Source organism: Gekko japonicus, unplaced genomic scaffold (assembly GCF_001447785.1).
Source record: "Gekko japonicus isolate JY-2015 unplaced genomic scaffold, Gekko_japonicus_V1.1 scaffold3468, whole genome shotgun sequence".
NCBI lineage: Eukaryota > Metazoa > Chordata > Lepidosauria > Squamata > Gekkonidae > Gekko > Gekko japonicus.
Window position 1 is genome coordinate 134454 of NW_015177122.1, and position 11481 is coordinate 145934.

Consider the following 11481-nt stretch of genomic DNA (forward strand, 5'->3'; position numbering starts at 1 on the left):
TTTGGGATTCAATGAGCCTGGGCCTTTATATTTTTCTATGCGATGTAGGTTTTGCTATTACTGACTTTGGTTTCTTGGTTCAGAAGTCCCATAAGCCTTTCCTCTTTTGTAGGCAGCCTAGGCGTAAAAACTAGAGCCCTGTCCTGTAGATGTACCTTTCCTGGAATTCACATTCGACGGCCTTCCAGGTGCCAGGTTCCAAAGCCTAAACGTATATGTCAAGGACTTAATAAAATCTATCTGGGCAAAAGATCAAGTTAACAAAAACTCATCTTATCAATTTAGGAAGGGCTGGTATTTGGCAAGGTTGGAATATTTTAATTGACTCCTCCCTCGATTCCTGTTGGCTGAAAAGAATTTAAAAAGGAGGCTTTGGGCTTTGTTTGAGGCTGTTTAGCCAACATTTCACCTAGGCTTGAGTGAGGTCTTGGTCCACAGTCCAGGGATTCCTTGTTCTTTCTGAAGTGTACACTATATCGAGCAATGGGAATTTTCTGTATGCTATTCGGTACTGATATTGAATATATGTTATTACGTTTTACTTGTTTATGGTTTTAGAGGTAATATTTTTAGGCTGCAATCACACACACGAAATAATCCACTTTCAGTGCACTTTCCAACTGGATTTTGCCAGTTTTCACAGTAAAATACAGTTGAAAAGTGCGCTGAAAGTGGATTGTTTTGTGTGCGTGATCACAGCCTTAGACTGTATGGTTTTAGAGTTAATAATATTTTTCGTTTAAGGCAACTGTCCTCGCTGTGTTTCTCTCCCTCTGAAGGCCTGAATTCCCTACCCAGACTCCAACCACCCATAGGAAAGAACGCTAATGGGGTTGGGGATTCCTGGTAGCAGCCTGGACGTCCAAAATTCCCCTACAGGCTCTCAGATGTTCTTGAAGAGGGCTACTGCTACTGAATCTCCTCCCACACCCTGAGCATTCAAAAGGCTTCTCCCCTGTGTGGGTCCTTAGATGATTTTGAAGAGCACCACAGCGATTGAATCTCTTCCCACACTCTGAGCATTCAAAAGGTTTCTCCCCTGTATGGGTTCTTAGATGCTCTTGATGAGCACCACTATGACTGAATCTCTTCCCACACTCTGAGCATTCAAAAGGCTTCTCCCCTGTATGGGTTCTTTGATGTTCTAGGAGATGGCCACTGCGACGGAATCTCTTCCCACACTCTGAGCATTCAAACGGCTTCTCCCCTGTGTGGGTTCTTAGATGATTTTGAAGAGCACCACTGTGACTGAATCTCTTCCCACACTCTGAACATTCAAAAGGCTTCTCCCCTGTATGGGTTCTTAGATGATTTTGAAGTGTGCCACTGCGACTGAATCTCTTCCCACACTCTGAGCATTCAAAAGGCTTCTCCCCTGTATGGGTTCTTCGATGTTCCTGAAGACTGCCACTACGACTGAATCTCTTCCCACACTCTGAGCATTCAAAAGGCTTATCCCCTGTGTGGGTTCTTACATGATTTTGAAGAGCGCTACTGTGGCTGAATCTCTTCCCACACTCTGAGCATTCAAAAGGCTTCTCCCCTGTGTGGGTTCTTAGATGCTCTTGAAGAGCACCACTGTGACTGAATCTCTTCCCACACTCTGAGCATTCAAAAGGCTTCTCCCCTGTGTGGGTTCTTAGATGCTCTTGGAGATGGCCACTGCGAACAAATCTCTTCCCACACACTAAGCATTCAAAAGGCTTCTCCCCTGTGTGGGTTCTTAGGTGGTTTTGAAAGGTGTCCCTGTGACTGAATCTCTTCCCACACTCTGAGCATTCAAAAGGCTTCTCCCCTGTGTGGCTTTTTAGATGATTTTGAAGATGGCTACTGCGACTGAATCTTTTCCCACATTCTGAGCATTCAAAACGTTTCACTGCTGTGTGGGTTCTTAGATGAATTTGAAGATAGCCACTGCAACTGAATTTTTCCCCACACTCTGAGCATTCAAAAGGCTTCTCCCCTGTGTGGGTTCTTAGATGTTCTTGAAGATGGCCACTGCGGCTGAATCTCTTCCCACACTCTGAGCATTCAAATGGCTTCTCCCCTCTGTGGATTCTTTGGTGCACAAGGAGCTGTGATCTGTATTTGAAGTAGTTTCCACACCAAAAGCATTTACATGCATTCATTATACTGTGCTTTGGAAGATGTATATTACCTTTGCCTCCCACAGAGAACGTCATTCCAGTCTCTGAGCAGATAAATAGATTCTCTCTTGAATGCATCCTTTCGTGTCGAACAAGGTTTGATTTCTCTGAGAATCTCTTGCCACAGTCTGAGCAGCTGTATGGTTTCTCTCTTCTGTGTGTTCTTTGAAGTCCAAGGAGCTCTGCTCTGCGAATCATGGTCTTTCCACGTTCCAGCCAGTGGGGAGTGTTCTTTCCACTGTGCATTCGTAAATGGACAGTATACTGGGAGTGATCTGAGAAGTTCATTCCACACACCAAGCACTTGTATGTTTCCTTCACCGTGCGAATTACTTCTTGGAAATCCCCCCCTTGGGGGAGAATGGTTTTACCCCTCTTCTTGATGATGTTGCTTCTTTTCTGCCTCTTAGGTCCAACTTGGTTTCTGAAGTTTCCTCTCAAGTCTTCATTATTGACTTCATCTGGCGAGAGAGGATGCAGTTCCTCATCCTCCTCATTCCTCTGACCATCCCCTGCTGGAATAAAGAACGAGATCCTGTTAGAACCCATGCAAGGAGGTCTGATCTGCACCTGAAATTCTATCCTCAATCCAAATATATATATTTTAAATAGATTTTTATTAAGTTTTTATCATATACAAGGGTGAGGAAGTGGAAAGGGGAAGGGGTCAGGTAAAGAAATGTATGTAATAATTTTCTGCATGTAACTTGTCATTTCATATCACAGATAGGCTGCAAGGTTTAAAAGATCATGAAAACTTCTTAGTATTATACTATTAGAAAGTACAAGTCTTTGTGTTTCTTTCTTATCCAATTATAGTCCAACATTGTCTTCTTCCATTTGCCCTTTTAACATAGATGTCAGCTTGTCCATTTCTGCACATTCCATAATCTTCACTATTAGGTCATGTTCAGTAGGTGTTGATGGAAGTTTCCAATAAGTTGCAAATAAGATTCTAGCTGCAGTTACTACATGAATTATAAAATACCTTTGATTTTTATCAAAATTCTCAGGTATACAACACAATAAGAAGAATTCTAGACAAAAAGGTATTGAGATCTGCAAAACTGCCTGTATAAAAGTGTGTACCATAACCCAAAATTTATGCACTGTATCACATGCCCACCATATACGATAAAACATACCCACATGTTCTTAACATTTCCAACAATCATTTGACGTATTTTTATACATTTTAGCTACTTTGTCTGGTGTTAAATACCATCTGTAAAACATCTTATATATATTATCTTTAAATGCCACCAACTTATTTTCACATTCACTTTCCATAGTTTACTCCACTGTGTAAGATCAACATTATAACCAATATTCCCTCTAAGCTGAGTTAGTGTGAGCTAGCTCACAGTTTTTTTAGCCTCCGGCTCACACATTTTGGTCTTATCTCAGGAAAGATGGCTCCAAGGCAAACTGACTTATGCAGTAGTCAGATCGCTTGCTCACAGCTTTAATGCCAGTAGCTCACGAAGTTTTTGCTCACAAGACTCCACAGCTTAGAGGGATATTTGATTATAACCCAAATTTTGCATCCATTTCACCATACAGTCTTTAACCACTTCATCTTCCATTTTCATTTGCTTTAAAAATATATACATTTTCTTAATCAACTCATCATTAGATGTGCACAACAACTTCTCAAATATATTTTGTTCAGAATAAAAACCAATTTTTTAATCTTTAGCATATCTGGATTCAATTTGAGCCCTTGTCCACCAGTCCATAGTAATCCCTTGCTCTGTTAATTCTTCCTTTGTTTTTAAAAGTCCTTTATCATCTAAAACAGGGGTGTCGAAGTCATTTGTTATGAGGGCTGGATCTGACATAAATCTTGTTGGGGCGGGCCATGTGTGTCATAAAATATAATGCCAGGTAGCTAAGATACAAACTTTATAACGGTTTTTTTTTAACTTAAAATAACATGCTTAAAACATTAGCACTCTTGCAATATTTTGCTTATTTAACAGTGTCTGATAAGTGACATCTCTTTCTCTGAATTATTGCATCATCATATCTGCGCTGTTGCAATATTCAGTATGCCATTCAGGTGTGTATCTTTAAACTGCAAACCTATGATGATGCAGCAGCAGCAGCAGCACAACTGGAAGAAGAAGCAGAAGTTGCACTGAGGGCCTGATAGAAGCCCTCCAGGGGCCTGATCTGGCCCCCGGGCCGCATGTTTGACATCCCTGATCTAAAAGGTCTTCATATCTGAAAATTCTACCTGAGGGGATTAAATTTGGTTGAAAAAAAGCTTCCAAGGGTGAGACCCATCTTGGAATTTTAGAGTAGACCAAAGGTAAGATTTTTTCCCCCCAAGTTGTTAATAGAGATTTTTTTATCAGATGATTTTTAAAGTATTTATGTCCAGCCACTTTCCCATACCAAGCAAAAGCATGCCACCCTAACTTTAAATCATGTTCCTCTAGAACTAAGAGTCTTTGATTGTCCAATATAATCCAGTCTCTCATCCATACTAGGGAGGCTGCCTTACATCCTGCAATCTGGTAGAGCAAAACCTACATTTTCTTTAAAATCTTGTAGAACTTTCAACTTAATTCTTGGCTTTTTTCCTTGCCATATAAATGTAGATGTTTGTTTATTCACGTCTTCAAAGGAGCGATTAATGCAAACAGGAATAGTCTGGTACAAGAAAATAATAAGTGGCGATACTTTCATTTTCACAGCTGCAATCCTTCCCATCAGGGATAAATGGAGATCTTTCCATCCTTCTAGACCTTTCTTAATTTCTTGGAACAATTTCAGGCAATTGTCCTTCACCAAGAACTACACTTTGAGGTTAAGTTTATTCCCAAATATTTATGTATCTGAAATCCTGTTAAATTTGTGGTTAGAAGTCATATTCTTTGTTATAACCTTTTTTTTGGGTCACTGATCTTCATCCCAGCCATTTTTCCATATGCTAATTTTATTCAACAAATATTCTATAAAGTCTGTTGGGTCTAGAATAAATACTAAATCATCTGCAAATGCTTGTAACTTATACTTATGACCCTTAACTGAGGCGCCTTTAATTGCAGGGTCTTTCCTGACTGCTCTTGTCAAAACTTCCAAAGCTAAAATAAATAGAAGAGGCAAAAAAGGGTATCCTTGTCTTGTCCCTTTCTCAATCCAAATAATACCTGTCAAATCATTGCTTATGGCTATCCTTGCTTTCAGTTTAGTGTAGATGGCTTCAACTGCTCTTATAAAGTCAGATCCAAATTTCATTTCCTGCATCTGTTCAATAAGAAATTGCCACCTGACATTATCAAAAGCTTTTTCCGCATCCAAAAATACTAGGGCCATCTGTTTCTCAGGATGAGCTTCATAATATTCTAATATGTTCAGAACCATTCTAGCATTGTTCCTTAATTGCCTTTTTGGTAAAAATCCTGTTTGGTCTTGATGTATAAGTTCTGATAATACTTTTTTCAATCTCATGACCAAGTCTGATGCAAAAATTTTATAATCAAGTATATAGTTGATTATAATTAGTTGAGCAAGTATATAGGTCAATAATTCTTAACTACTTTTGGATCTGTTCCTTCTTTATGTATCAGTGAAATTGTTCCTCCCATCCAAGAGTTAGGCAAAAAACCCTCTTTCATAGCTGTCATAATCATATTCTTTTATGGTAGAAGAATAATATCTTCTAGTAGTAGTAATTTATTGTGTTGACCATAGGTCATAACAATACCAAAAAAACCAACCCAGTGCATAAAATCCCACATGATAAAACTCCAAGGTAAATACAAATTAAATTAATATTCAACGAGGTCATATAAATACAGAGCCAAATTAGGTTCTTTCCATACAGTTCGATCTAATCGATCTAGCCACCAATGCAAACAAAGCAACTCTGTTAGAAACATACGGATCTTTATCTGCAAGCAAAAATATAACTTTTTTCATATCTGAAACTCCTTCCTGCAGAGATAAGATACTAGTGATAAATTCATTTCGGGGGAGCAAAAGAAGAGGGCATCTCAAAATGTAATGGGTCAAATCATCTACTTCTCCAGTACCACACAAAGTCCTAAGGGGGCAGGGACCCTTAGGAATCAGCCGGTGTGAACCATAGAGGGCATAGCTTGAAATCTTAAATTGGTAAAGGCCAACCTTAATTTCATTGTCGTTAAAGTCTTTAGGTAAGATGACATGGTATGGTCTTTTTAAAAAAATGTGAAGAAAGGGGCCACTCTAGACTGACTGATTGCATTACTATCTGGTTTCTCTTCAGATTGCATAATACCTTCTAGCACTTTATAATATTCTGTGGGTATCCCATCTGGACCCGGCACTTTACCCCTATTTTGCTTTTGTATAGTTTCTGTGATTTCCATTATCATGATGGGGTCATTAAGATATTTCCTATCTTCTTTGGCTAATATAGGAAGATCCTGTTTTTGTATGTACTGCTTTTGTTTATCCTTTGGTATTTGTTCTTCCCTATATAGCTGGGTATAAAAAGATTGCACTATTTTCTTTAGTTCTTCTTTCTGAAATACCTCCTTCTTCTCCCCATCATATAAAGAGTGGATCAATTGCTTTTCTCTCTCCTTTCTGAGTCTGTAGGCTAGCCATTGCCCTGATTTATTTGTGTGCTCAAAGTAGTTCTGTCTTGCAAATTTCACAGTTTTTAGCCCTTTCTTCTGAAAGCAGCAAGTTAAGTTGATGTTGAAGGATTTTTAGATTTTAAATTTTCATTTGAAGGGTCTATTTTCAAGTTGCCTTCTTTTTTCTTCAATGATCTAAAATATCAGTAATGTTTCCTGTTTTTTTGTCTCCGACTAACTGTGAATCTAATTGCCAATCCTCTAAAATAGGCTTTATTTGCATCCCAAACAGTTCTTGGTGTTTCCCTATTCATATTTTGCTGAAAGTATAGTTTCATTTGCTTTATAACATACTCCATGGATTATACATCATTCAACAGTTGAACATTTAATCTCCACCTAAATTTTCTTGGGTGTCCTTTATTTTCACCAGCAGAGGATTATGGTCTGCATATGATCTGGGTAAAATGTCAATCTGGGTATCCTGTAAGAACCTTAGTGAAGTCCAGCACATATCAATTCTAGAGCGGGATTTGTGTCTGTCAGAATAGAATGTATAGTCTCTTCCTGTGGGATTTCTTACTCTCTAAGCATCAACCACTTTATATTCTTCAACAAGTTCTAAAAAGGATCTTGGAAGAAGTCCTTAACTTTCTTATTAGTCTTCCTATCCATGTCGTAATCAAAAACTGCATTGAAATCTCCCAGTAGGCATATGTCAGTATAATCAAATCTTGCTAAAACCTCTTTTAAAAGGTAAAAAAAAAAATCCTTGGTGATCATTTGGGGCATATATTATTACTACTAAGATCCTTTTGTCCCCAATAGTAATTTCAACCAGCAACAGCCTCTCATCTTTTGCCGAAAAAATCAAGATAGGTTTCAGTTCTTCCTTTACAAATACTATAATACCGCTCTTTCTAACTTCATCTGATGATACAAAGGTAAGTCCAAGATTCTTACATAACATGTAGTGTTGATCTTAAATGTGTTTCTTTTAAACAGGGTTAAAAATTTTCCTTCTCTTCTCTGGAAAACTTAAGACCATTGATATTAGTTCAGAATATTTTTATTGTTGTTCCATCCAGTACACGCATCCTTTATTACTACCTTCCTTATTTCTTCTTGTCCTTCTTTGGGATTTTGATTCCAGATTTGGGTTCTCTGCTAGTTCAAGTTCTTCATCGATTCTGTTGAATAATCCTGTGTCAAGTCATCTCCTTCTTTCTCAGGTGGGATTCCACTCTTCACCATCACTTTCTTCAACCCTCCCCCACTCAATATACTCTCATGTCATTCCATAAAGTCCTTAACTTTAAGAGTCGAGTCGATCTTAAATCTCTGACCTTCAAATGTGAATAGAATCCCTTCTGGTACTAATCATCTAAAAGAAATTGAATTTGCTGCAAGTTAAGCATGTATATTCCTTCCTTTTCTGTCCCATCTTCCATGGGATTTCTTTCAAAATTCTTATCTCTTTATCTTTAATTTTCAATGTCTTATCCCCGCGCAATCCAAATATTACAGTGGCTTCCTTCTGCTGTATGCTGAAGTGTACAATGACATATACTTTAAAAATCCATTAAGCCTCCTGCATGAGAGATGCTTGGTTTGGACTGACTGTTTATATGGTTCCCCACCTGTGTGACTTTTTTGGTGGGAAGTAAGGGCTGTTTAGCGGCCACGGTGGCTCAGAGGTTAAGATGCTAAGCTGCAGACCGAAGGTCTGTAGTTGGGCAGTTCGAGACCCTAATGCTGTGTGATGGAGTGAGCTCCCGTCTCTGGTCCCAGCTCCTGCCAACCTAGCAGTTCGAAAGCAAGAAACTGAAAGTAGATAAATAGGTACCACTTCGGTGGGAAGGTAACAGCATTCCGTACACCTCGGCGTTTAGTCATGCCGGCCACATAACCACAGAGACGTCTTCGGACAGCGCTGGCTCTTCGGCTTGGAAACGGAGATGAGCACTGCCCCCTAGAGTCGGATTCGACTGACTTTCGAGGAAGGGAAACCCTTGACCTTTTACCTTTAAGGGCTGTTTATCGACTGAAGCGCTTTCTGCACTGCAAGCAATTATTTGGTTTCTCTCCTGAGGGAATCTGAGTCTGCAAAATGACCATTCCCTGACTGAAGATCTTTGTCAAGGCCACACTTTCATTTTCCCAGAGTGGATTCTCTGGTTAGGACGGAGGCCTTTTCCCATTCTTTCTTTTCTTTTTTTAAATTTCATTTTGCTGGTTGAGGGGAAGCCAAGAAGGTGAGGGCGGCGAGGGCAACTCGGATGCCCACAGAGGGGGGATGTGAGCGCCTGCAGGAGTGAAGTCAAAGAAAAAGGGGAGAGAGGCCTCCATGACAATGTCTGGCAGTGACTGAGGGGGAGGGAAGGGGCGAGTTCTCCTTCTCCTTTTGATTGACCTTTCTTCTTCGGATTGGGATTTCATAGAAACTCCCTACTCAGCAAGAAATGGGCTTATCCCTCCTCTTACCTGAATGGCTTCCGCCCTGCCTCTGTGGTCCATCTCCGAAGTGTCCTTCACCATCTTCATTCATTACTTTTTCCAAAGGGAACCCCTGGAATTCCCCAGCTGTCTCTTCTACATCCGCTGCTGGAATAAAGTAAGAGTGTCAATCAGCACCCATGCAAGAAGCCAAGGCACCAGCCAGGCACTGCTCAGGAATGGGGGTGCATTTCTGTTATCAGGTCATCTTTCCTCCCAAACTGAGAAATCGGTCACATCTTATCCCTGCCAGGCCCTCCTGTAGAGCTATTTTTATTTTCTGCCCGTCCCTCCCCTCCCCAAACTCCCCATATGTATTTTAAGGAAAAAAGTGGCAGAAAATTGTTCCCCCGCTGTTCCCCTTTGAATTGCAGTGCTTTTTGACTTTTGACTCTCTGCACTTGGTGATGAAATACAAATTGTCAAGACACCCAGTCTTGCACGTGCACTGAGAGTTTCCTTCCAGTTGTCAACAGAGCCAGGAGCTCACCAGGTGAACGCAATAGTTCAAAGGGGACCCCCATGGTTTTTCGAAAAGGTTCTGTTTGTTTGGAGAGGGGCAGGTAATGACAGATGAGAAAACCAACCTTGCAGTGTAGGGTCACCTTTCTCAAGCTCAGAGCCATTTTGGTCAGTTTGGTGTAGTGGTTAAGTGTGCAGACTCTAATCTGGGAGAACCGGGTTTGATTCTCCACTCCTCCACTTGCACCTGCTGAATGACTGTGGGCAAGTCTTAGTTCTGGCACAGCTGTTCTTGAAAAAGAGCAGTCTCTGTCAGAGCTCTCTCAGCCCCATGTACCACACAGGGTGTCTGTTGTGGGGAGGGGAAGGGAAAGGAGTTTGTAAGCTGACTAGGGTGATGTAATGTAAAGCTAGTTTGGCAGACCCTAAGAGCAGCAGAGGGTTGTCTTCATTGTCAACCCTCTTTCCTGGGGACAGAGGGAGATGGTGCCGGCTGGCCTTGGAAAAACCCAGGCATCGAAGCATGCTGAGTGGACAGGTATTCCTGGCTTTTCTGTGTGTTTGTGCTTTTCTTTGGCAGATGGTTTCCTGCCTCAAAGGGCTGGAAAGGACTTAGCCTCTGTGAAGGTCGCTTGCCTCTTGGGGAGACAGAAGGTGGCTACAGTGCTTTCTCTATCCTGTTGTGGCTCAAACAAACTGTGCTACCTGGGCTGACCGTTTCAGTAGGAATCTCTTCAGTAACACATGACCCCACTCTCTTGGGGTAAGGACTGATTCCCGTCACCACAACAGAGGGTGATGTGTGATTTGGCGTAAACCACTTGCCCTTGGGTGGCGGTGTTAACTGGTGGGACTACCTGCTCCAGGACACCCCTGCAAGGTAGAACAGCTCCAAAGAAAGAACTCAAACCCATCTCCACCTAACAGGAAGGCCTGAAGATATCCAGGAGACCACTGTAGGAATTGTTAGATATAAACTGGAAAAAAGGGGGGGAGGCCTCTGGCCTTGTGCAGCAGGGCTATTCTTAGGTAAACCCCCCCCCCTTTCCCTGGAATATGCTGTATTTAAGGATACAGCAGCCACTCAAGAGCCACAGCTGAACTCAGCCCCAAAAGGAGCTTCCGGGCCCCCAGATCCCAGGCCCCAGAAGGCCTCCTTCCCTCCTTACCCAGCGAGCTTGAGAATTCTACCAAACCAAGGGTTGTTTAGAAGTGAAGAGGAAAGGTCCCATGGCTGTTCCGCACCCATTCCCTTGACATAACTGTGAAGGATACTCACTAGCAGCCAGCTCATCTGGGAAGGAGATAGTCTCTTGAGATCTTCCTGAGAAACACTTTAGCCATTCTTCAAACACAAGGTCTTGGTCTGTCTCCGCCATAGTCTCTGTTACATTCCTGGCTTCTTTGGCACAGAGGGAGAGAGAGAGAGATCATATGAGAAGGAAAAATGGGAGGAGCCTAAAGAAGCCAAGGTGGCTCCATAAAAAGCTTTCTAAAGACTTGAGAAATAAAAAAAAAATACTCATTCAAAAAGTGGAAGGAGGGCCTCATAACCAAGGAAGAATAGAAACAAACAGCCAGTGCTTGTAGAGAGAGAGTTAAGAAAGTTAAAGGTAGTGAGAGATGCAAAAAACAACAAAAAAGGGTTCCTATGTTTGAAGTAAGAAAAAGAGCAAGGATACGGTAGGCCCATTGCAGGGACAGGAAAGTGAAATTGCAACAGGTGATGAAGAGAGGGCAGAAATCCGCAATTCCTACTTTTCCTCAGTCTTCTGTTGCAGGGGAAATGGTGCTCAACATGG

The 11481-nt window shown here is 41.3% G+C and overlaps 1 protein-coding gene across 1 annotated transcript; it reads right to left on the reverse strand.

Annotated features, from left to right (window-relative positions):
- Nucleotides 1-666: 666 nt before the first annotated feature.
- LOC107124814 (oocyte zinc finger protein XlCOF6-like) lies at nt 667-11059 on the reverse strand. Its single transcript, XM_015428323.1, has 3 exons — nt 10959-11059; nt 9206-9325; nt 667-2662 (listed from the first exon to the last, which is right to left on the reverse strand). The coding sequence occupies exons 1-3, from the start codon at nt 11056-11058 to the stop codon at nt 825-827; spliced, it is 2058 nt and encodes a 685-aa protein (XP_015283809.1). The 5' UTR covers nt 11059; the 3' UTR covers nt 667-824.
- Between the last annotated feature and the right edge of the window lie 422 nt (nt 11060-11481).